We start from the raw sequence: 26,608 nt of genomic DNA, 5'->3' as shown, positions 1-26,608 counted from the left end.
TTAGTTTAAGTGCCTTGTAAGAAACATTTGAAGACCAAATTGAATTCTTCTGCTTTTGATATTGGTTAAAAATGATCAGACATCTCTAAGGAAACAGGGTCACCTGTCTTATAGGCTTAACCCCTAAGAATATGCAAACAAGAAAGGGAGTCAAGTCAGAGGGGAAAGCATTCAAAGGAAGCAAAAGTGCCAACAGCCCTGGAAGGGAAGGGGAGATGACTTCCCTGTTTTAGAGACAAGAAGATCGAGGCAGGTTAGGTAGCCCGTGGAAGGTCACACAGCTAGTGCTACCCATAGGACCCACCAAACCCACCTCTCCTCACCAGCCTCAGGGAGAGAAGTATAGATTTGCCTCCGGTCTGGCCACTTCGACCCCGGCCACATAGACACTTCCCTTTTCCCCACCCTTAATAACCTCCCCTCAAAGTGGGTTCAGAAATACAACACTGGCCTCTTTGGGGGAATAAAGTGTTTACACCAGATAAAGGCCCAGCCAAATATCTGGCACGTAGTAGGTGCTCATCCCCGTCGTTTCCCTCTCGGCAGCCACGTGCCTAAGGGTAACACCCTTTCTCCTTCCAGGGAGGTGTGTAAACCGCAGGCTTCTCTGCAACGGGGACAACGACTGTGGAGACCAGTCAGATGAAGCCAACTGTAGGAGGATTTATAAAAAATGTCAGCATGAAATGGACCAGTACTGGGCAATTGGCCGTCTGGCCAGTGGGTGAGTTACTGTCCTTCTGTTGTGTAGATGGGACAGCACAGAATTCAGTGAAATTCTGGAGGAGAGGAAGGGAGCTGATATTAACACAGTGGCTCCTTTCTTCTTTTCCAAAAAAAAAGACGTAACGTAAGTGGATGCTTGTAGCTACTCTCTGAACACAGCTCCGGGGAGCTCCAGGGACATGTCCTGTGGCTAGACACGGGCCGTGCGGAGGGCTGGGTCAGGAACACTAGAGACGGAGCTGTGCTCGGAGACCACACGGGCCTCATAGCAGGGCTGGGGGTGCATGTTTACTCAGCACCTGCCGTGTGACTGTTCTCCGTGCTTTCTCGGCATTACCTCTGAATCCTACTGACAACTTGCGGGGGAGGTTTAGCTGCTTCTCTAGCTTTAGGCCCCAGCATAGGGCCTGGCCCAGAGGGTAGGCTCCTAAGTAGTTAGTGAAAAAGTGGGTTTCTGAGGGCGCCTGGGTGGCTCGGTCGGTTATGCGTCCGACTTCAGCCCGGGTCATGATCTCACGGTCCGTGAGTTCGAGCCCCGCGTCGGGCTCTGTGCTGACAGCTCAGAGCCTGGAGCCTGCTTCAGATTCTGTGTCTCCCTCTCTCTGACCCTCCCCTGTTCATGCTCTGTCTCTCTCTGTCTCAAAAATAAATAAACGTTAAAAAAAATTAAAAAAAAAACACACACACAAAAAATCAAATCTCGCTCCCCAAAGGTTGTCATTAAGGAAAGAGACTTCTCACGCGAGGAAGACTTGCTCTCAGCACCACTTTATAAGCTGGTTATTATAGTCCCCGCCTCCTCAATAAGGAAACTGAGGTCTGCAAAAGTTAAGAGAGTTCCTAGGGGTCACAGGGCTAAGAGGGTGACCGAGTAGGCATTGCAAGCCAGCAGTAGGGCCAGACTGGACCCTGTAGGAGGGGACAGAATGACAGCTCGCTGGTCGTGGGACCTCCGGTGAGGCACGTATCTATGTGGGGCTTCAGTTTTGTCATCTGTAGCAAGCAGTGAATAATAACTTTCTCTCAAGTTCTGTGAGGATCAAATAAGCTAATATGATTATTGAGGACAAGCCAGTAGGCGGCAGCTTGTGTGGGGGAAGGACGCAGGCTGGCAGTGAGACCTCGGGCAGGTCAGTTACCCTCTGTGCCTTACTTCCCTGCTCCGTAAAGTGGACATCATCACCATGATAGCAATCTCAAGGATTAATCTTCTTAAGGATTACATGAGCCAATACGTGTAAATCGATAAGAATAGTCGCCTCCGCAAAGTGAGCACCACATTGCGTTGGTTAAAGAAAATAAACACTTAGGCGTTCTTATGATGCGTGGACCTCTGTCACAGCAAAGAGAGCCTATGACAATTCTGTTAGGAACAGAACTGAGGCCAGTGCACAGAGGCTGAGAGAACACAGAGCTCCTTTCAACAAGAAAAGAGCTTTCAGTAGTCGTCAGAGCTGGTCAGGAACGGAAGCCTGCCTTAGGAGGCAGGGAGAAATAAGGCTACACACTGATTTTCATCCCTTCTAACTACACACAGTAATATCTACTGCCCAGGGATTGGGGGGCGGGGGGATGCTATAGAAGGTGATCCGTATGTGGAGTCACACCCTGCTCTGTTTCTAGACATAGTCTAAACATAGTCTGTCTCAGCAAATGACAATTATTTGGTGTCTCGTGATGGAGATCATACAGAAATTAAGAATAAATTTTCCTTGGGGGTGCCTGGGTGGCTCAGTCGGTTAAGCGTCCGACTTCGGCTCAGGTCATGATCTCACAGTCCGTGAGTTCGAGCCCCGCGTCGGGCTCTGTGCTGACAGCTCAGAGCCTGGAGCCTGTTTCGGATTCTGTGTCTCCCTCTCTCTCTGCCCCTCCCCTATTCATGCTCTGTCTCTCTATGTCTCAAAAATAAAAAAAATAAAATAAAATAAATAAAAAAAAGAACCACACCATGTTAAGGGGTTCACTTCACTTTATAAAAAAAAAAAAAAAAAAAAAAAAGAATAAATTTTCCTTGTCCCCATCTTACAGATGCAGAGACCAAGGTACAGAGAGGCAAGCTGGCTTGCCTGAGATCACATTACTAGTAAATGGCAGAGCAGGGATTTGACCCCAGGCATCTGACTCCAGAGTCTGTTTTCTTATCTATTTTGCTAAACCATTCTCGTAAGGTAACTGTGAAAATAGAGAACAGTAGCTACTTGAGGGGCAAGCAAGGGGTCTTAGAAGGGCCTCTAGCTTAGCATGGCAAATGATAGTGAAGGCTTCCCACAAAGAAGATAAGGAAAAAAGAGATACAACAGTGAGTGGCTGGAATGGCATTCTGGGTACAGGGAACAGCACTGACCCAACAGAGAAGGAGCAGAGTGGATTGGAAGAGGAACAAGCATCTCCCAGTGGCTGGGACTAGGTATATGATTGTGGTCCAGAAGGGCCACACAGGAAGCTGAAAAGCTGGTTTGGACCAGATACTCAGGTTCTTGGACACTGTACCCAGGAGCTTCGGTTCCACTCATTAGGGTCTGCCAGCTGAGCTAACGTAAACTGATCACCCTAACCTCTTCCCCCTGTCCATGCCTTCCCTGCAGGATCAATCTGTTCACAAACAGCTTCGAGGGCCCCGTCCTTGATCACAGGTATTACGCCGGTGGATGCTCCCCCCATTACATACTGAACACGAGATTTAGGAAGCCATACAATGTGGAAAGCTACACCCCACAGGTATGTGGCAGGCAGGAAGCCACTGCAGGGCAACGGGGGGAACGCACACTAAGGAGCCAGCTAGCACAGAGTTGAGGCCCAACCCTGTGAGCCGCTGCATCAGCTTGGATGTATTGCTGTTTTCTCTTCGAGCTTCAGTTTTTTGTTTTTTTTTTTTTAATTTTTTTAATGTTTATTTATTTTTAAGAGAGAGAGAGAGAGAGACAGAGCATGAGCAGGCAGGGGAGGGGCAGAGAGAGAAGGAGACACAGAATCCAAAGCAGGCTCCAGGCTCTGAGCTGTCAGCGCAGAGCCCAATGTAGGGCTCGAACCCATGGACCATGAGATCATGACCTGAGCCGGAGTCAGATGCTTACCCGGCTGAGCCACCCAGACACCCCACATTTTTTATTATTTTTAATCTAAATTTTAGTTAGTTAATATACACTGCAATATTGTAGAATTCATTGATTCATCACTTACATGTGACACCCAGTGCTCATCCCAACAAATGCACTCAATACCCATCACCCATCTAGCCCATCCCCCCCCCCCACCTCCCTCTGTCAACCCATAGTTTGTTCTCTGTCATTAATTATGCAGTTCCAAGGGTTAGGTTACGACCTTCTCCTCCTCCTCCTCCTCCTCCTCCTCCTCCTCCCCTTCTTCTCTCCACATGTACGTATTGGCTAAAAAAGAAAAAATAAAAATAAATGAGCCATGGACAAACACAACCTCCCCCGCGGTGCCCACTGGCACCCCTGGGGCCTCTACCTTCAAGGGAGGATCTCAGAGCAGCTAAGTTACCATCCCAGTTAAAATAGCCCCTGACCTGGCAGGACATACATGGTAAGTCTCTCTGCATAGCCAGTGCTTTTGGAGTGCTGTGTCAGGCCCTGTGTGATGTTGTATCCATACAGACTCAATCCTCAGAACAAGTCCAATGGGAGGGACAAACATCGTCTCTATTTGACACATGAAGAAACTGAGGCAGGGGGGCCTGGGAGGCTCAGTCCATTAAGCGTCGACCCTTGATCTCAGCTCAGGTCATAATTTCACAGTTCGTGGGTTGAAGCCCTGCATCGGGTGCTGGGCTGACGGCACAGAGCCTACTTGGGATTCTGTTTGTCTCCCTCTTTCCCTCCCCCTCCCCTGCTCTCTCTCTCTCTCTCTCTCTCTCTCTCTCTCTCAAAATAAATAAAAATAAACTTAAAAAAAAAAAAAAGAGGGGCACCTGGGTGGCTCGGTCAGTTAAGCGTCTGACTTCGACTCAGGTCACCATCTCACAGTCCGTGAGTTCGAGCCCCGCATCGGGCTCTGGGCTGATGGCTCGGAGCCTGGAGCCTGCTTCCGATTCTGTGTCTCCCTCTCTCTCTGCCCCTCCCCCGTTCATGCTCTGTCTCTCTCTGTCTCAAAAATAAATAAACGTTAAAAATTTTTTTTTTTTTTAAATTAAAAAAAAGACATTGAGCATACAGAGGTTCAGCCTGTTGTCGAAGGTTGCTCAACTAGAAAATGGCAGGGGCGCGTTCCACCTCAAGCAACCTTACCCCAGGCCACAGTCGGACTCACCTCAGCTCCCTTCCTCAGCATCTTAGTGTTATGGGAACTGCAGGCAACCAGAAGCCAATATGTGGGGGCAGAGACCATTGGGACTGGTCCCTCCAAGGACATCGAGGCAGTACCTTGGGCACAGAACGAGAACTGATTTATGAGCAAACAGTTCTAAGTTCTCCGGGAGGCACTTCCCTGCCCCTGTCACTTTGTCCCCACTGCGCCGCCTTTGACCACACCTCATCAGCTGTCAGCTGCTCTCCCCTTACAACCTTCTCACCAGCCTGTCTCTCTGACTCCAGATTCAGCCCTTCCAGTCCAACCACCGTGCTGTCCCAAAATGATCTTCTGGAGGCTCAGCTACATCCATGTTGGCTCATCTTGGATTGAGTCCAAATTTTGGACCAAGTAATACAGAAACCTCAGTGTTTTGATGACAGCACATTCCCTCACGACCCCTGTCCCTTCCCCTCACTGTTGCGTCTTCGTGGTCAGCTACCCTAGAATCCTTTTACTTCGTAGAGTACATCCTGTTCTTTTCCACCCGTGTGACTTTGCCTAAGCCGAGTCCCCAGTCCAGAACGCCCTCCTGCATTTCTGCCAGTTGAAACCCAAATCACGCACTCACCTCTGAGTATCACCCACAGTCTGACTCTCCTACTGGATTAGGAGCCCTGGGGCTGGGCACACAGTTGGCTCTGAGGTTCCTGTATCCAGAGGCTCTAGTTGAGAGCCCAGCACATGTTAAGAGTTCAGTGGGTACCTGTTGACTTGTACGGAACTGAGGTGAGTCAAAGCAAGTAAGAAACCTTTTCTTTTTTCTTCCCTTAGACCCAAGGCAAATATGAATTTGTGCTGACAGAATATGAGTCGTACTCAGATTTTGAACGTAGCATCACGGAGAGAGGAAAAAGCATGTCTAGTTCCGGCTTTGGTTTTAAAATACCTGGAATATTTGAAGTTGGCATTAGCAGCGCGAGTGCTAACGGCAAACATTTTATTCGCAGAATCAAACGATTCTCTCACACCGTAAGTACCCTTTGCTGGCCTTCAGTTCCCATGCATCCATTTCGATTTTCATGCCCAGCTGTGTCTGTATTCCCCACTACTGCTAGGCCTAGCAACCAGCCTGTATTTCCGTGGTCCTGAAAATCTGTTCACCAGAAAACAGGGTGGTCTTCCTTGAACTGACTTTTTAGAAAGACCGGGCAGTGTGGCATATCATTATTTTCTTCTTTTATGTTTACATTCTCTCATTTTCCAATGAACTTTATCTTGTGGTTTTCCTTAAACTTGAGCAGGTAGCTTTTCCAGACCATATCCACTCTGGAGACGTTTCAGCCTCTAGCGATCTAACTTCTGTCCTAAACATTCAGCTGAAGTTCCCCCTCCAGGATGTCACCCAAGACCCTTCTTGTCGGATGGCTTGGGGCCTCTGCTGGAGTCGGCCACACCATCATGCACCTGTTCCTCCCACTTGCTTTCTGCTCCTCATCACTTTCCTTTCTGGGGTCTAATCTCCCCACCTGTTCTTTATTTAATTTGTGGCCATCTTCTCTTCTTACCCTTCAGCTACCCCAGTTGACCTCTGTTCATTCTCCCTCCCCACCCCCCCACCACTGCCCCCACCCCACCCCGCCACCAGGGCAAGCCACACACCTTCATTATTGCTTCTGACCTTTCTGTTACACTTTGTCCTGCACAGCACACTCTTATGGGCATCATTACCTGGATGCCTCGCTGACACTCCAAGCAGGCTCTTCCTCCTACATTTTCTGTGCTAAATAGCATTTGTTTCCTTCTGGTTTTCCAACCTAAGCATTTCAGAATCCTGTTTCGCTCTCTTCTCATCTCCACATTTTTTGGCCACCAGATCCTTCAGTGTCACATTCCAATATTTCTTAATCTAACTCTGATTACATCTTAAGTAGCCCGGACCCTTGCACCTCCTGCGTGGCCCCCGCCTTAGGGGTCTCCTGTCTCCCAACTTGCCCCTGAGATTTATGTGCTGCCAGAAAGACGTTTCCATGATACTAATCTAATCATGCCGCCTGTTCCCCCTGGCCTGTAAGATGAAGGTCAAAGCCCGTGAGTTGGTAGAAGAGGAGTAATTGGACTGGGAAGTATTGGGATATGATGTTGGAGAAGCAGGTGACAGGCAGCCTTGAGGAACCTTGAGTTCCCGAGCAAGGAAGGTGCATTTTATTCTCCAGCCACTAAGCGTTTTCAACTTGGGTGAAATGTGTTAGAAAATTAATCTGAGTGGAACCTGGAGACCAGGTCGTCTCTAATGATTCATAGGAGGAGAAAGTGGTGAGGGGCTCAGAAAGGGCTCTGCTGCTGAAATACCAACCAGGAGAAAATGAGTAGTAAATGCTAATGGGTCTGTTACTGTCTTGGTTTTTCCTTCTAGGCTCTGAGCAACTTGGAGGCAGAGGCTGTTTCTTCCATCTTTAGACTTAGAATGGCACCTAGTAGGTGGTTAAGACTGAAATACAGTGATGAAGGGTGGTATTAATGAAAAGGATCATACTTTGTTGGGGAGAAAATGAAGAAAAGAGAAAATGCCATCTGTTTACTCCTTCCCTTTCTCCTGCTTAGCCCCTCCCTCCCTGCCTCCCTGACTCAAATATCCAGTGATAGCATGCTTACAGTGTTCTGGGCACTATAGTAGGCTTAGGGTACAGAGACAAATACAACCTGATTCTTGCCTTCGAGCTCACAGTCTAGGAGGAGAGGCAAACGTGTATGCAGTCAACTAATTCTTAATTTTTTTATATCAGTTGTAATGCAGCCTGGTTTGTGCTATAAAGGAAATATAAGCAAAGTGCAATGCAGTCCTGGAAAATGGTGTGTGTGTGTCTGGGAAATTCAGGGATGGTGTCACATAGGCAGCAACAGCTAAGGAGTATTAAAATATTAGTCGACGCGTGTCGAGCCGAAAAGGGAGAGAAGAGCATTTAAGGCAAAAGGAACAGCATGTGCAAAATTGTATTATGAAAAGAATAGATTTGGCAAACAGTGAGAAGTTGGATTAGGGCTGGAGTGTGGTGTGGGGGGGGCAGAAAGTGGTAAGGTATGGGGAGGAACGCTTCACTACCAGGGGACAGGGCGTGAGTTCTTATATTCACCGTAAGGGAATAGATTTTATTCAGGAGACAATAGAGAGCCAATGCAGGCTTTTGTTTTAAGCCCAGAGGGGCATTATGATAGAGGCATCCCTCAGAGATATCGCAGGTTTAGCTCAAGAACACTACGATAAAGTGAATTCACAATAAAGTGAGTCCTATGAATTTTTTGGTTTCCCTGTGCATACAAAAGTTATGTTTACACTATAGTCTATTAAGCGTGCAGTAGCATTATGTCTAAAATAACAATGTACATACCTTAATTAAAAATACTTTGTTACTAAAAATGCTGACCATCATGTGAGATTTCGGCAGGGTATAATCACTGATCACCATAACAAATATAATAGCAATGCAAAAGTTGAAGTATTGCCAGAATTACCAGAATGGGGCACAGGCACACAAAGTGAGCCAATGCTATTGGAAAATGGTGCCAGTCGACTTGCTCAACGTAGGGTTGCCACAAACGTTCAATTTCTAAAAATCACGGTATCCGTGAAGTGCCATAAAACAAGGCATGTCTGTAATACCATCAGGGTTTTAAGACGCCAGCTCTGATTGGAACATTGACGGCAGGCTAGAGAACAGAGGGAGATGAGCGGGAAGGTTTTATCCAAACCCGAGCAGGAAAAGAAACTTACAGCATTTAGAAAAGTCGTGAACAGAGCACTGCTTAGCTTGGAAGGGAGAGTCATGAGTCTTTGGGGCAGAACTAGAATGAGGTGAGAGTAAGGATAGGAAACTCTCACCTCAGATTATTCTTGCACATCAGGATGTTTGCACATCACCTCCCATCGCCATCTCTCAGCCTATCCCCCACACCAGGGGTCACCAAACTTTTTCTGTAAATGGCAAGATAGTAAGTACTTTAGGCCTTGTAGGACCATAGGGTCTCTGTCACAGCTACTCAGCTTTGCTGTGGTAGGGTGACAGCAGCTATGGACAGCGCACAAATGACAGGGCGTGGCTGCCTCCTAAAAAAAAGCTCTATTTATAACACCAGGCACCTGATGTGGCGTGCAGGCTTGTAGCTGGCTGACTCTTGCCATGCACTGTAATGCCTAGCCTTCCTAAGGCATCACTTTCACTCTTTCTTGAGCGGCCTTTCTTTGGAATTTAAAAAGCCCAAACAAAGAGGCTGCCTTTGCAGGCAGGCAGACCCTGTATCCCACCAGAGTGGTCCCAGAGTGCTCCTGCTGCTCCCTGCCATCTCTGTTCCTGGCCACCTACCCTTCTCGTTCCTTCTTTGCCGCCATAAGGAGGTGAGTTAAGAGCAAACTCTCCCAAGCTGAAAGGACATCGGAATATTTATGAGAAATGAAAGCTTGTCAAAGAGACCGTCTTCCCCCAAGTATCCTAAAGGAATCATAAGAGTGACGACCCCAGGCCAGGAACATCGGATGGTATTTGTAAAGTTCATCCTCTTGTTCCAGATTCCTAACTTTAAAGGTCTGCTTTTCCCATGTTGGTATTTCATTTAGAAAAGCACATTTCTGCACGCGCGCTCTGACCTTGAAGTAGCACATTACAAGCTGAAGCCCAGAAGCCTCATGCTCCATTACGAACTCCTTCAGAGAGTCAAGCTGCTGCCCCTGGAGTACAGTTACGGGGAGTACAGAGATCTCTTCCGTGATTTCGGGACCCACTACATCACAGAGGCCGTGCTGGGGGGCATTTACGAATACACACTCATTATGAACAAAGAGGCCATGGAGAGAGCAGGTACGCTGCCCAGGGGACTCTGGCTCTCCTGCCGGGGCACACACGAGCTCTGTGAGGTGGTGGGAGGAGAGTTACGGGCTTTGCTCCTAGTTCCCTTCTCCCTCCCTGGCTGTAGTGTCATTTGCAGATCTCTCCTTTTTGTGACCTGTTAGTGGGTCCTCCTCCGCCCAGCCCTCTGTCTGGGCAGTCCTCTTTTCTACAACTATTTCCTCTAGACAACAGCATCCAGTCTCATGGCTTTAAATGTCTTCGATATGTGGAGAACTCCCAGTGTATGTTTCCCCCTGGATCTCTTCCCAGCACCCAAGAGCTCTCATCAGAATGTCCCCTTGACATCACCGTTTGGATGCCCAACAAACATCACAACCTTACCATGTCCCAAAAGTCAGCTTTTGCTTTCCTTTCCCAAATTTGTGTCCTCCACAGTCATCCACATCTCAGAATGGTTTCACCATCCAACCAGTGGCTCAAGCCAAGAACCTAGGAGTCAACCTTGACTATATTTTTTTCCTTCTCGTTGATTAGCAAGTCCCCTCAGTAACTTTGAGGCGAAACCCAAGATTCTGCACAAGCTTTGACATGACGTCATTGCTGCTGATCCGTAAACCCCATTTTAAGTAGCAGGATTGCAGATTGTTACCACAGCCACCTAACCAACATCCAACTCCCGATGCCCCTTGGCAATCTCTTCTCCCTGTGGATGTAATTACAGGACTTACCACTTGTAACCATCTGCAGGCCTAAGGTGTGATTCCTGCTTCCCAGTCCAGGGTTCTGGCACTTGCCACGTTAGGTGACCTGCCCTGGGCCACACCGTTCACAGTGGAGGACCCAGGGCTTGGTTATAAGGCCACTGCACTTGCAAGAGGATACGTGGTCTGTAATGTGTATAAATTTATGCCGGTGTGGCTTCATTCTCACTAAGGCCAAGGATACCTTCCTCCATACCACTGGTTTCCAGAGCACTTTTCTTATTTCCTCAAACTGCTTCCTGCAAAAGGATTCTGTTATCAAACAAACTGGGGAAACATATAATGGATCCCACTTTTAGCACCCCACGAGGCTACTGCCATAAAATGACCTGTCCACCTCCTCTGATACAACGCTGGTCACACTTACTTGACCACGGAAGCACCTTTTCTTATAATACTTACTACTGCAAAAATTACAAGAGATGTTATCACGAAATTCATATTTCCAGGAACATGCTTGGAGGGAAAACGGATATACACTTAACACCACTGGAGAACTCCGTAGTCAGGACTGCTCTCCTCTCCTTGCCTGGCCTCAATGTACCGCGGAAGGTGCTGACCAAGTCACATCCAAGTTTGAGCAAGCCTAGGAGGAGAGCTTGCGTTGGGGAGAATTAGGGAGAAACAAGTGGGGAATGAGGCAAAAATGAAGAAGAAATAAGAGAAATCGGCCCCTTCTCTTTGCTAGGTCCTAGACCAGACACTTTAAATATATCACCTCAATTAATTAATGAACTTGCCCTCTCTACTCCAGCAAAGATTAAAGAAGAGTGGGTCAGGGGAAGGAGGACACACTACAGCAAACTGTACTTACTGGATCGACCCCTAGAGGCTCAGAAAACAACTCTGAGCACTTCCACTCTCGAGAGGGCAGCAAAGACCCTCAGAGCCTTTGAGGACCCTGAAAGGGGAAGGTTCTGTCGCCCTCTCATGAGGCCTCCCCCCTGATGTCATGGCTGCCTGCGTTGTTGGTCATCAGGCTGGCCACCCGTTGATTTGAACCTGAGTCACGCGACATGACATCCAGGAAGGGCAAGGCTTCTGGAATCGATGACAGGAAAAGGTGACAGGGTGAATTACGTTTAGGTCATGGGCCTCTTTTCTTGCTTCCTTCAGATTACTCCCTTAAGGACGTCCAAGCCTGTGCCAAGAATGATTTCAAAATCGGTGGTGCCATCGAGGTGGTCTACGTCAGTCTGGGTGTGTCCGTGGGCACATGCCAGGGTATTCTGAGGGAAATAAAAGGTAAGTGGCAGGGGCATGTGAAATCTGTGCTCATTATCTTTCCCTTCTTAGCATCCCCCCAAACCGAATCTTTCTTCAAGCTAAAGACTGGATATTCTAAGGAATTTCAATTAAAATCATAATTCACTCAATAAAAACTTACCTAGCTCCCACTATGTGCTGGGCATACAAAAGTGAATGAAATTGTGTTCCCACCCTCGTGGCGCTCACATGAAGTAGGCAAACAATTAAAGGAGCAATGGCACCAAACCCAGTTTGGAGAATCAGGACCGGCTTCCTAAAGGAGGGCACGTTGGAATTGTCACTCAGGGAGTAAAGCGGCAAGGTTGTTTTTAAGGCAGGAAAAAAATGACGATGGAAATTTACTCTGGGGGCCAGGAGCTGGCCTGGCTGGAGGCCGGTGGAGAAGGCGGGGGAGGCAGGTGAGGAGGCTGGTCCTTCTGAGACAATGGGCGGGGTAGAGACTGGAGAAGCAGGCAAAGCCATAAATCATGTAGCAGAGTCCGCAGGGCAGGGGAGACCAGACTGGAGGGGGCAGGTATCAAAGCCAAGTGTCCGGGAGCAGGGAACCTGGAGGTCATTCCAGGGAGCTGGGAATCAACCCAGCAAGTAGAGTAGGAAAGAGAGACCAATTAGCAGGGCCCCGGGCCCCGGCCTCTGCTGCACCTCAAAGAGCAGTCCCCACCGGCTCCATTTTACTAAGCTTGCACCGGGGACCGTACGTGGAGAAAGAGTTCCAACACCTGAAGGAAAACAAAATAAAACAACGACCAAAATGAACTGCTGGTCTAGAACCATCCCTTGCACTTTTGACTGATGTGTGATTGATACTGTTTATTTGCTCATTTTGGTGGGGCTGGGTTGGAAGATAAGTCCCATAAGGGAGACATGCACAGAACACAGGTGCTCTTTAATTTTGTTTTTTAAGTTTATTATTGAGAGAGACAGAGCATGAGCAGGGGAGAGGCACAGAGAGGGGCAGACGCAGAATCTGAAGCAGGCTCCAGGCTTCGAGCTGTCAGCACAGAGCCTGACGCGGGGCTCGAACTCACCAACTGTGATATCATGACCTGAGCTGAAGTCGGACGCTTAACCGACTGAACCACCCCGGTGCCCCTAGGTACTCTTTAAAGAAGACTCATAGGGAGCACCTTGGTGGCTCAGTTGGTTAACGTCCGACTCTTGATTTGGACTCAGGTCACGATCTCATGGTTTGTGGGATCGAGCCCCACATTGGGCTCTGCATTGACAGCACAGAACCTGCATGGACTCTCTCTCTCCCTCTCTCTCTGCTCCTCTCCCATGTGTACATTCTCTCACTTTCGCTCTCTCTTTCTCTCTCACAAAAATAAATAAACTTAAAAAAATAAAAAGGAAATAAAGGAGATTTGTAAAGTGATCCCTTGCACAGGTCACTAGATGGGATATTGGGCAGGACCCTCATCACTTGCCAACTCCTCCCTCCCTTTTGGAGATAACACCATCCTCGCTTCTGTGTTAAACACATCCTTCCTTTCTTAATAGTTTTACCACCATGCGGATCACTAACCAACACGGCTCAGTGTTGCTTGTTTTTGAACTTTATATGGATGGAATATACTCTTTTCAGTTCTGGGTGGTGGTGGTGTTTTCGTTCACTGTCATGTGTGTATAACTACAGCTAGTTGCCATTGCTGCCTAGTATTTTAATGTATGAATATAATATTTTGTCCATTCCACTGTGGAATTTGAGTTATTTCCCGTTTCACGCAAGTGCAGTCGCTGCTGCTAGAGCATTCTTCTGTGCTTGTCTGGCACACGCATGCAAGTATTTTGCAAGGAATGCACCCAGGAGTAGAATTGGTGGGTTGTAGACTGTGTACTTTTTCTGGACTAGTGAATGCAAAGCTGTTTTCTAAAACGGTTGTACCACTGTCCCCCTACCAGCAGTATACAAGACTCCTTTCTATGGTGCACAGGGTTGCGGGGTCAAAGCTAAGTGGTCACTTGACACAGTTCTTTTGGCATGGGGTAAATGGACAAATTAGAATGGGAAGGACTCATTGATATGATGGAGGGCTTTCTGGGAAACTCTACATAGATCAAAGTAATAATCATGTTATAGTAGACGCTCTTTAGTGGATATCTATCACACACAAAGCCCAGCTTTTACAAATTTTCCCACCTCTGTTATCCCATACAAAGAAGAGATGTAGCTTAGAGCTTCAGCAAGGCTACCTGGATAAACCTTTTCACCCCTAGTGCCTGAGATTTCTTATCTGCAAAATGAGGATTATATAGTTCCTATTTCATTGTGAAGATTAAGTGAGTTAATACAACACTTAGATTACTGGCTGACACATTAATGATCCATAACCTATCTCCCTATCAACCTATTTATGTATCTATGACCTATCAATCTCTCCATATATATGAATATCCATCAGGTATCTATCTTCCATAGACTCAGTGACTGGCATTTATAGATGTCCCCTCCTTATCCTGCCCCCAACTTGTGTCCTATTTGATTGGGTGAGTTGCCTTTTGCCCTTTGCGTCGTGACTTCTTTGCTGGTGGGATTGCATCTTGTCTACTGGCACCTCCAGGATGAGCTTAGTGAATATCATGGTAACTAGGTTGGGTTGCAGCAAATTCCAGGGTGCCGAAGTGGATCCCCTGACATGCCAGGTCTCTGTGTCGATTCCAGACAGAAACAAGAGAGACACCATGGTGGATGACTTGGTGGTCCTTGTGCGAGGAGGGGCAAGTGAGCACATCACCGCCCTGGCGTATAAGGAGCTGCCGACCGCGGACCTGATGCAGGAGTGGGGAGACGCCGTGCAGTACAACCCAGACATCATCAAAATTAAGGTATATCTGGGGAGCTGCTCTCTCCACCCTTTCCTCTATTTAGTAAACAGCTTATGAGGGGCTACTAGGAGCCAGGCTGGGGGATACAGAGCTCAAGAAGACCCACACCCTAATCTCAAGGCACACACATTATAGTAGATAATGTATCTGGAGTGGACCGATTACAAAATAACTGTTGGGCACCAGCTAGAGACCCCTGACTCCCTCCCACTCAGGCCCCCAAGTTGCTAAAGGAAATCAACCATCAGCTTCTAGTTCCAGCCTTCTTAAATTGACACTGTTTCCATTTGGTCAGAGATTCTCTCCAGGCACTATTTGCCTATTTTAACATTCATTCAACCAACAAATAGTTGCTAAGTTCCTGCAGAGTGAAAGGAACTAAGCCGCTGGAGGAGAGGCAGAAAGATGCAAGTGTGAAACATACACTCTGTGCTAACCGGTAGGACCCGGGCAGCCATGACGGTCGTACAAGACAGGGTAATACTTCATGGTGATCAGTGACGTTTTGAGCACCTACTATATTCTTGACACTCTGCCAGGGTCTTTGGGCATGTTATTGCATCTAATCCTCAAATTGCGTGTGCTTACCTCCGTTTTGTGGCTGATGAAAATCGAGGTCACAGAGGGAGCATCCATCTGTGGCTGCTCAAGAGTCTCTGTTAGGTCTGGGCCCGAGACTTTGACCTCTTCCCTCCCCTCCAGACTTTCCTGTGGGTTTGGTGAATAAAAACTAATGATCCCAACCAACTGTCACCCACACAAGAGCAGTTTTGCAACCTTAAACTAAGAGGACGTTTGCTAGAACAGGACTGTCATACACATCAGCAGTAGTAGGTCCTTGCCTGTGGGGACTTCTGCACGGGGTCCGTGCTCCATCTCAGGCCATCCTCTCCTTGCTGTTGTCTGTACACTCACTGGTTGTTTGGCACCCACTCCACCCCACCCCCGGGACTTAGTCTTGCCGCCAAGGAGGGGTGATGAGGGACCGAAGCTCTTCACGTGATGCTCTGCAGCTCCCAATCCTGGCAGTTGCCCAGTGTCTTAATTTGTATGTCAAATGCATAGTTTCTGCAGAACAGAAGGCTGCCATTCAAATCCTGTCCTCTGCTGTTTTCAGTAGTGACACTTAGGGTACAGCTGCTGACAAGCATCAAGGAGAATAAAGTCAGCTGTAGGTTGTAGGCAGCTCCAGAGAACTCTGGGGTTGGCTGATGGTGTGGTGACATTGCTTGGTATCACGGATGGGCATGGGAGTGAACAGAGCTCAGGGGAAAATAGATCCCTGGTCTTTACTTGTCACTTACAACTTACCTGAATTTTTTTTTCCCCAAAACCGAGAATTAATGGAGTTTTCCCTGGTCACCTACCTGAATGGGTTGGATGTGCCAGAGCGGGCACTGGGAATGTCAAGTGTCAGGCATGTGATGTGATCTGGTGTGTGTGTGTGTGTGTGTGTGTGTGTGTGTGTGAAAAAGAGAGAGAGAGGAAGGAAGAGAGGAAGACAGGTAGGGCAGGCCAGCATGCTAAGCATCTCAGGCCTGAACACGGTCTTAGGCATGCAGCACTTTACCAAAGGCACAGAGGCCCAGCATGTGTGTGATGTAGTAGAAAGTATCACACTGTCAGGTGTGTGGGCTGAAAGGGGGAAAAGGTGAAGGAAGCAGAGATGTTTTCAGGAGTTGGGGAGGTGAGGTTACTGAAGACTTTTAAGCCCTACCTTTTGTAAGTCCCTGCCGTGAGTTGGAAATGTATGTTCTGGACATCCCACTCTTCCATGCACTCTTTCCAGCAAGAGAAAACTGCAGATGCCTCCACATTATCTCACAATAATTCTTCTCTGCAGAGTCAGCCCGCCAGGTAGTTAGCGCGGCGATTGTTTTCCAGGATGGCAGAAGCCACTAGACAGGCAATTCCTAGACAGAGTGTTGGCTAGGGGTCGCATGCATAAAGCATTCTTGAGGATCAAGACCTGAAACACGATTGGCGTAGGAGCCAGGTGGGCGGGGAAGAAGAACACCGAAGAGCCCCCTCGCACTGTTCACTGATAGACTTTCGACACAGAGAAACAGCTCTTTGCCCAGAGTTAACAAATAGCCGTGGACACAGAAAGAGAACTCCAAACGCAAAAGATTGAAATTACCTTCAAGATTCAGAAGACAAGCCTACATCTAAAAGTGGAAAAATAGAAGTAAATTTTGGAATGCATTTGCCTTTTTATCGTAAGCTTTAAGCAAATGAGGAATTCAGGAAAGAAAAAAGAGATGCTGAGATATTAGACACTCATCAGATGCAAAAGGAAGTGGCTGACTACACGGAACCAAAGGCACAATAGCAGATGAAAGCCTACAGTGGAAACTGTAAAGAACAGAATTGACACTGCAGAAAATTGAGTCAGTGATGTGGGAAGGCGCCATAAAAACGTTCTCATAATGTAGCAGTGAAAGACAAAGAGATTAAAACAATGACGTAAAAGAAATATGATGGAAGAGAGTACAGAAGGAGAAATCTGAAACTCAAGGACTTCTTCCTGAGAAAGAGACAAGATTAAATTTGAAGACGGCATTCATCACGGACATAATAAGGGAAATGTCCCTGAGCTGATGACACAAAATGCAGAACTCATTGAAAAGTGGGCAAAAGTACTGAGAGCAAAACAATACAGAAACACATCCTATGATGTGATTTTTTTTTAACTTCTAGAAACAAACCTATTCTAAAAAAAATAAAGGTGGTTCTGGTCTTAGAATTCTTTGCAACATGAAGTGCCTGAAGGCAGTGTAGTGACAATGTCTTGAAGGAGAAGCTAGGGTTGTTAATGGATAAAAAAAATCCCAAAGACACTTTGCATTATTAAAGGAGTCACATAAAAATTGCCAGATTTGGCAAATGGAAAATATAGCACGTCTAGTTAAATTTGGATTTCAGACAAATAATGGATAATTTCCTAATATAAGCATACCCCAAATATTGCATGGGACATACTGGTATGACCAAATTATTTGTTGTTTATCTGAAATTCAGCTGTAACTGGGGAGATTCTGTGTTGGACTGGCAAACCTAGTCACAAACTCAACCACTCGTGAGCATTTCTATAAGTAGCCAGGGTGGCTAGGTTGTCATCTGAGGTCCAAGCTGATGGAGAAGCTACTGTATAGAGCTCAGGCATTGCCCAGAGTAGAAGGAAAAGATATGGTTGTGAATGGTGTTCCCACAGAGGTCAGGAAGGCATTGGTTATGCTGCAGTGAAAAAATTTCCCAAATCTTAGGGACTGAGTACAACACAAGTTTATTTCTCAATCACACAACATGCCCAAAGTATATTGGGGAGGGGGCTTTTCACATTGCCACTCAGGGATCCAGGCCACAGAGGCTTGATGTGGTCATATGCTCCGAAGATCACCGCTGCATTGGTAAGGGAAGGGGATATGTCCCTTCACTCTGTCCTGAAGGCTTCACCCTGGAAAGGACGCCCCCTCTGCTCTCTTTCCACTGGTCAAAACAAGTCATGTTGCAAATCTGCCCTTTAGAATGTCAGGGAATTGCAGCCCTGCTATGGATCCAGAAAGAAAAGCAGCTGATCACTTGGTAAGCAGTGATAATCACACCTTTCTGAAGGTGTGACCACCGTACCTTTCTAAATCACTGTACTCAAAGATTCTCTAACGGCAAATTACTCTGACCAAGAGAAGGGTTAAAATACAGATGTTGTGGTAACATTGCCTGGTAAGATAATGTCAGACTCAAGCCATTGGAGCTCACCCCCCAAAATAAATTCTGGATGTCAAATAAGGAAACCATGAATGTAATTAAATGACAGGTAACACACCCACAAGATAATTTTGCCACAAACAAAATCCTAAATGTATAAAGAATGATACAATTTCTAAGAAAGACACATTTCAAAGGAAATAGACAACTCTTAGCACTAAGATGACGAATAAATATGCAAAATGTTTAACTTTCCTAGGAATAAGAAATGAAAAAGTAACAACATGATATTTTTTTACCTATCAAATTGACAATGATTAAAAATCTATAATATTCAACAGGGCGCCTGGGTGGCTCAGTCGGTTGAGCATCCAACTCAGGTCATGATTCCCAGGTCATGCGATCAAGCCATGTGTAGGGCTCTGTGCTGGGAGTGGAGTCTGTTTGAGGTTCTCTCCCTCTCTCTCTCTCTTTCTCTCTCTCTCTCAAAAAAAAAAAAATTATAATACTCGATATCGTTGAGAGAAATGAGATGGGCACTTTCATAAAATGAGATGAGAATATAAATTGAAACAACACTTTATATAACCATCTATACCTAGGAAAATATTTGTATCAAAGAATATTGAGCAGCATGGGGAAATGCCTATCATATGCTATTAAGTGAGGCGAGTGGAAAATAAACTGCACTTTTCTCATGCCACTGCTTTGGTGTAAATACCTGTCCATTTAACTATCCAAAAATATTCACTGAAAGGACACAAACCGCAATGCTAACCGTTCGAATCCTTTTCTGCCACTTACTGACTGTGTGACTCTGGTCCATCTTTTTAACTTTTCTGTGCCACAGCTTTTTCATCTATCTGTAAAATGGGGATACAGAAGACTGTCTGCCTCAATAGGATTGTTGTAAAGATTAAATTAGATAATGTATGTATTTAGTTCAGCACCGGATTACTGCTACCATTCCAGTAATTTTTCGTTATCATTAAGAATGGTGATCACCAGGGTCCGTCACAAGGAAGGGCATGGAGTTTAATAAATAGCGAGGACCATCTCTCTGCAGCAATATGATAAATAAAATGTTCACAAGGGCAAGTGTGTGTAGGACCCAGTGGTCAATATGAGTAGTTAGGACTGTGTTTTGGGGGAAGAAATAAGGAAGAGAGATGGGGGAGAAAGGAAGAAGAGGAGAAAAGAGAGAAACGAACCAAAGAAGAACGGCCAGGGAACGAAAGAAGGGACAATCATGCCATATTAACTTAGAATTAAAAGGGAGCTATAGAGTCCTACGAGTTGCTGCTCAGTTCCAAGGCAAACCCCAGTCTGCAAAATTTGGGGAACGCTGGTATAGGAATTGGAAAATGGGAATAATGAAGCCATTTTTATCAATAATTATCACGAGCTCGTAAGAAAAACAAAAGCTTTGGGTTAGAGTCCTGGAAATACTATTTAATGAGCTCTTTGACTTTGTTCAGGTCACTTAACCTCATCTGAAAACGGGGCTGATAATTGCTACCTTGTGAGGACGGAGTGGGCTCACGTTTGTGAACCATCAGCAAAGCTTCTGGCACACAACACATGGAGGAGGTTTATTCGGGTTCTGCCACTGACTTGCTCTCTGTCCTGGAGCGCATCTCCGTGCTGGTAGGAGAAGGCCTGGGGGGTTAAAGGCAGCCTTACAAGGTGCTCTGACAGGGAATACGGATTGTTGGAGGAGCTCATACTGGTACACAGCCAACCCCCCCTTCCCTCTCCCACGTGCGGCCAGCAGGCTGGACGCTTCTGCAAACCGCCTCTGGATCAATTCATTGACCACAAAACGGTGAGACAATGGGACCACCGAGGGGCCTTGCTTTGCCCACTGGAGCGAAGGTCAGCATCGGACGCATTAAGAAATGGAAGCAATTTTCTTCCCACTGGAGGCTTCTATTAGGTATGATTGCCTGCATTTAGACCCTAAACTCTCCAGAGCTGGATTAGGGCAGGAACAGAGACAAAATCTGGAGAGGAACCTGGCCCTGGAGCTGAAAGTAGGACCCAGAGGCTCCAAACATTTTTAACTACCTCTTTGCACTTCTTCCCAGGCTTTTCCTAGCCCACAGCCATCTGTGGCTTCCTCTGGTCGCACGCTGCCAGGTTCGCTGGTGACCAGCGGCTCGCTCTCTGTGGCTAGGTTTCTGTTTTCCGCCCCTCTCCTCCCAGCCAGCTGCCTTTGCCCTGATGAAGCCTCCCACCCCCTTTCATTGACCATCCACTTTTATTAGCTGTTCTCACTAAGCTTGGGGCTAGACCCTAGACTCTAGACCCCAGAGCTGAGCAGTATATAGTCCTGATCTCCAGCAACTTACCTTCTTAATTCAAGAAGGAAAAGAGATTTCAACACATAAAATAATAATAATAATAATGAATGACCACAAAGGAGCAAAGAGATGAAATTTGTATTGGGTAAAGAGACTTTGTATCAGATGAGCACTGGACAGTATTCTGAGCACTTCATAGTGGGAAGACATTCTGTGAACTTGGGAGCTGGGGAAAGGCTTCGTGATGGTGGTTCTTGCATGACGTGAATGCTTCTTGCCAAGTTGGGACGGGGGAGCCATGTTGGGACGAAACTTCTAGAACAGTTTCAAAGAGCTGCTTGAAAGTCACCTCCTCTCCCCAACCACAGGCAGGTTAACCAGCTTCTCCTCTGCCCGCATTCCACGTTTCCACTGTTTCCGGACCTGCTGTGCTGTAAGAATCTGTTACCGTGTCCCTATCTCTGGATTCCGAGTTTCTTGAGAGTGTGGATTTTATCTTACTCATTACTCATGCTTCATGCCTGGCACTTAGGAGGTATTCAGTAGGAGCTGACCTGATCTCAGATGAGTTTATCTGTGGATATTGGATAGGATGGTTCAAACAGAGGATGGGGCATCCATCCGGTTTCAGATGGATCCACCCGTTTCCGTGCACCGACCCCTTGCTCATTCCTGTGGACCCTGCGTTATCCTTCTATTTGGTGAATATTTTCTGTTGAAATACATCCCTTTCCTCTCCCCAGGCAGAGCCTCTGTATGAACTGGTGACGGCCACAGACTTCGCCTACTCCAGCACAGTAAGGCAAAACATGAAGCGGGCCCTGGAGGAGTTTCAGAAGGAAGTCAGCTCTTGCCACTGTGCTCCTTGCCAAGGGAATGGAGTTCCTGTCCTGAAAGGTACCCTTTCCAGGCAGCTGGTGTCCCTGTGAAAGACATTATCTGGAGGGGCTGGTGCTGTGGCCAGAACACATCATCAAATCCATATGCCCTCCAGACTATCTCAAGAAGAGTTCTAGATCAATCCCTGGTCCTCTTCCTGAGGCCCCAGGGTCTGTCATGAAGTCCTCTTTGCTTTCTCAGGGGGACAAAAAGAGCCCCCTGGCCATTTGGAGCCTCGTAAACTGAGCTTCTCCATGTTGAACAGGCATTCAAGAGACCGAGAGCTACTGATGCTCGGGCCCCCACCTGGATCCTTGTGTAAGAATCTGGAGAAAGCTCCTCATCAGGAAGGGTAAACCCTCTACAGGTAGATCTAATCTGCAGCCAGGGTGTGGCTCACAACTGCTGAAGTCTCCGCCTCCTTGGAGCACAATGAGGTGGGATTGGACAGAGCACCCCCCCCCCTCCCATCCCCGCCCCTACTCAGGTGCAGCTCATGGGCAAATAGCACGATGTTCCTCTAAGGCAGATCTCAGCCCGAGCTGCATGTGAGAATCACCCAGGGTGCTTTGCATAAACACAAAGCCCTGGGTCTCAGCCCGAACTAGTTAAAGTGAATCACTGGGGATCGGCCTTTGAAAAAGCCTACCAGATGATTGCACTATGGCATCAGGGCTGCGAAGCTGATCCACAGCTTAATCCGCTGGCAGACAGGATCCATGATTCCACCAGTTTACAAACCAGTGGGAAAGCTGGACTTTCCCGCTGAAGTGTACTGACCAGTAGGACAAGTGTTAGCCTGTTTCCCAAGAAGTCAGAGTGTAGACAACTAGGTCATCTACCCTGGCCGCCGGAATGCCTTGGTTCCAGCCACAATGGACATGGCAGCTGGCAACATCACGCAACTGAAGTAGCAGGCCTAGGCTGTGCACATCCTGACCAACGCATGGTGAGAAGATGGGGGGATGGGGGAGCAGCAGCAAGGATGGGCCCCTTGAACTTGATTCCTAACTTCAAGGGCCATATCTGGGGCCACTGCAATCAGCAGGGCAAATTTGGGGTTGGCTGAGGTCTGGGATCTTGTGTTCCTGTCATGATGGCCAAGGAAGAGTCCAGTCCAGCATGAAGCCAAAAGAGGGTGTCAGGTGCAGTTGGGTCCAGCAGATCTGCACCCAGGGAGGGAGCCAGCTAGAGTTAGGGCAGAACCTCTGTGGACAGAGCCAGCTCAACCGGGCAGAGACAGGAGAAGACCTATTCCAACTGAGGTTGGGGAGTATGTGTCTAGCTTCTTGGACAGGGTGGATGGGAGCAACGGAGACATAAGTGAAAGCCTAAGGCTGGAAAGTTCTGCTGTCAGGACAGAGACATCGAAGTGGGGAGGAAGTCAGCAAGAAATGGGATCTTCCCATCAGCTCAACGTCGTGATCCAGGGTTGCTGAATTCCCCTTGCCTTCATGTGAAATTTGGACCTAGAAACTGGAACCCACCTAAGGATGTGCACTAGTGTGAGAGAGAATACGAAGCCAGAGACAGGGTTGTTCATGGGCCTGACTTCTAAAGGATAATCCTGTGAAGGGACTCTGTGTGATCCAGATGTCACTCCAAGGTGACATGTTACAGAGCAACTTAAGGAATAACTTCCAAAGGGCCAGAATTGGCCAAAGGTGGGACGAGACATCTGAGGACAGTGAGTTCCCAATCACTGGAGTGTTCGAGCAGAGGCTGGACAATTAGATGGCTCGGAGTGAAATTGAGCACCAGTGACCATTGGCTTCCGCGACCACCAATGTAGCTTCCAACACTGGAAACTCACACCGCTGGGTCAAACATGAGCTCACGAGTAATTCCCCTCAGCAACTCCGTATGGTTCCCCGTGACAGGCAGTAACCACCCTTCAGGAGCAAAAGACCCTCAGGGAAGGAGTAGGTATTCTTAGCATGGAACCTTCTTATCTTAAACCCTTCAACTAAATGTTTCCCCTATTTTAACCTAATGGCAAAGTGATGTGGAGGGCTGAACTCCAGGAATTCTGTTTCACACTCTGTCTGCATTGTCTTTTCAGAATCCCGCTGTGAGTGCATCTGTCCTGTTGGATTCCAGGGCCCAGCCTGCGAGGTCACCTCTGAGAAAAGTAAGGAATCTTGAGTCGGTTGGAAAAGGGAAATCTAGGCAGTTCTAGAGAATAATTGAAAAGGGCAAGAGCACAGGGGATGCTGGGTTGGGGGCCGGGTGCTATGAAATTTGAGATCCATCCTGGCTCCTGACTTTATCTTTCATTATTTTCACACCTGAGAATGCTTCATGTTATAGGACTGTTAATGCACGGCATTTGCAAGTCATTTCTTTGAATCCTTCTGGAATGCTTACCTTTTTTCTTTCCTTTTTTTTTTTTAACTGAACTTTTATTCAGTCCTCAAAATCCAGCAGGGATGCCCCTTCTTCTGTAAAAGTTCTAAGCCTCCACCCCTGAGTAAATTTAGTTAACTCTTCCTTTGTGTTCCTGTAGCACTTTGAACATATACCTAATATAGCTCTTAGCACATTATGTTTTGGGTTGTGTGTGTCTTTCTCCCCGGTGTGTGTGAGCAGAGATCATGTGCCATTTGTTTCTGAGTCCCCATGGCCCAGCCTAGTTGGTGCTCAGTGCTCTGGCCTGAATTAACAAAGGAAAGACTAGACTATCATTGGGATCCTTTCCAGCCCTCAAATTCTTTGGCCAGTTTATTATTAAGAGTTCTGAATATGCCCCCACCCTGACTCCTCCTTCCCTTTCCTTTCCTCTCTGTGGCTTTTGGATGATATCATTAAAAAAGGAAATGGCATGGGGCACCTGGGGTGGCTCAGTCGGTTAAGCATCCGACTTCAGCTCAGGTCATGATCTCACAGTTTGTGGGTTTGAGCCCTGCGTTGGGCTCTGTGCTGACAGCTCAGAGCCTGGAGCCTGCTTCAGTTTCTGCATCTCCCTCTCTCTCTCTCTCTCTCTCTCTCTCTCTCTCTCTCTCTGTCCCTCCCCTCCCTCCTTCCCCCGCCCAAAAGAATAAAAATAAAAAACAAACAGAAAAACAATGAGGCACTGTGCTACGTACGTATCAGGCACCTAGATGAGTGCTTGGACTCAGCTTGTGCTTGAGTTTCATCAGTAACTGTGACCTTGAGCAATTTACTTGACCTCTTTGTGCCTCAGTCTCCTCATCTGTAAAATGGAGCTGGTGGTATTAACTACCTCCTAGAGCTGTCTTGAGTTTCTCATGAAACCTCAAAGTGCTTGGAATAATGCCTAACACATGTAAGAGCAAAATAAGTGTTGGTTAATTTGTTTTAGAGCAAAATCAAGTGCATTTTACATAACACTAAATCTTTTTATCCTCACAACAACATGGCAAAGTAGGTACCATCAATATCCTCATTTTATTGATGAAGACACTAAAGTTCGGTGAGTCACTAACTTGACCAGAGGTCACACAGTAAGTGTAGGAGCCCAGGTTCGGGCTCAGTGGATCTTGCACTATCCATTCTCCTCCCCAGTGAAATGCTCACCTCCCACCGCCAGCACAAGCCCACACGGTCCTGTGCCCAGTGAGTGTGTAATTGCACAACCACAGGATTTCTCCTGGTTGGAGGAGACACTGGACATCTCCTGCTGTAGCCTTCTCGTTTCACCAGTGGGGCAGGCCCAGAGATACTAGGTGACGTATGCAGAACTATACTGCCCATCAGAGGCTCGACCAGACACCTGATGTATCAGGGTGGATGGAATCGGTTACTTGTCAGTCTCATCAACAACCACAGAATCCTCATGGGAAAGGCAAATGTCAGGGAGGGGAGAGTGCATTATTTGTTATTATTTCATATAACACGCAGTGCTTACGGTGTATAACAGAGTTCCTGCTTCGTACTTTGACAACAAGTAAACTAGCAGCATCCTATACCTGGGAGGTGACCCAGCTGGGAAGCACTCGTGCATTCATCCAAAGAATGTTTACTAAAGACCCCCTGGGTGCCAGCTTAGGTGCTAGGGTTCAGTGGCGAGCAAATCATATATAGATCCTGTCATCGTGGAGATTACTCTTTAGAGAGAAAGACCGACGTCATTTGAATTGTCCCAGAAATACATTTAAAGCTGTAATTGTCACTGCTATAAAATGCTCCAAGAGCTTAAAATATGATGGATTGGTGGGGAGTTAGAGGTCAGAGAAGGTTTCCCCGCAGAGATAATCCTTCAACTGAGATCCGGTGGGCGAATAGGATTAACCAGATAAACAGAGGAGGGAAGAGTATACTGGGCCAGGGAAACAGCATCTACAAAAGCTCTGTGGTAGAAGGGAATATGGCGAGTACCAAGGTTTGCAAAAAGGACAGCTGACTGGAGAGAGGAGATCTGAGCACACTCACCAAGCCTTTTGGCTTATACACCCCACCCCCAACCCCAGAGGGCACTAGGGTGTAACAAGGGTTGATTAACGTTTGATGACCTTCTTCCTTACAGATGTCCCCATTGATGGGAAATGGAATTGCTGGTCAGACTGGTCTCCGTGTTCTGGAGGACAGAAAACAAGACAAAGGCAGTGTAACCATCCACCTCCTCAGAATGGAGGCAGCCCCTGCGTGGGCCCTGCTTCAGAAACACTTAACTGTTAAGGAAGGAAAAGCTTCTAGCACCTACTACTGTGGGCTGCACACTGCGAGAGCTCTGAGCCCTTAGGAACTCAGGCCAGGTTACCTCATACCAGCTCCCAGCTGGGGCCATCCCAAGGGTAGAGGGCCGTGCCACTCAGAGCGTTTGAAATAAAGATGTTATTTGCAAAACGCACGTTGATTTGAACAAATAGCTCAACGTCAACTACACGTTGCTTAAGGGCTTAAGAATCTCGGTAACCCTCCCTTTGCTCGTCTGTATAATTTTATCCCAGTCACGTGTATTATCAGCCAGAAACTGTGTTAGCAGTTGTTCACACTGAAGTCCCACTGTGTGAGGGGCACATAGTAGGTACCCAATGATGAATCAGTGACTAGCTATTAAGTTTTTCCTCCCTTGAGGACTACA

The 26,608-nt window shown here is 47.2% G+C and overlaps 1 protein-coding gene across 1 annotated transcript in view; it reads left to right on the top strand.

Moving 5' to 3' along the window:
- The window catches only part of C8B (complement C8 beta chain), a 39,520-nt gene extending 13,146 nt beyond the window's left edge, over positions 1-26,374 (top strand). Inside the window, exons 4-12 of the mRNA XM_042948603.1 lie at positions 583-724; positions 3,312-3,444; positions 5,809-6,006; positions 9,587-9,827; positions 11,696-11,824; positions 14,511-14,674; positions 21,429-21,582; positions 23,627-23,695; positions 26,051-26,374. Of these exons, the coding sequence (XP_042804537.1) occupies positions 583-724; positions 3,312-3,444; positions 5,809-6,006; positions 9,587-9,827; positions 11,696-11,824; positions 14,511-14,674; positions 21,429-21,582; positions 23,627-23,695; positions 26,051-26,202 (1,382 nt within the window). The 3' untranslated portion in view covers positions 26,203-26,374. The remainder of the gene's footprint in view (positions 1-582; positions 725-3,311; positions 3,445-5,808; positions 6,007-9,586; positions 9,828-11,695; positions 11,825-14,510; positions 14,675-21,428; positions 21,583-23,626; positions 23,696-26,050) is intronic.
- Positions 26,375-26,608: the final 234 nt, after the last annotated feature.

This window comes from Panthera leo, chromosome C1, assembly GCF_018350215.1.
Source record: "Panthera leo isolate Ple1 chromosome C1, P.leo_Ple1_pat1.1, whole genome shotgun sequence".
Taxonomy (NCBI): domain Eukaryota; kingdom Metazoa; phylum Chordata; class Mammalia; order Carnivora; family Felidae; genus Panthera; species Panthera leo.
This window is presented reverse-complemented; position numbering and strand designations above follow the sequence as displayed.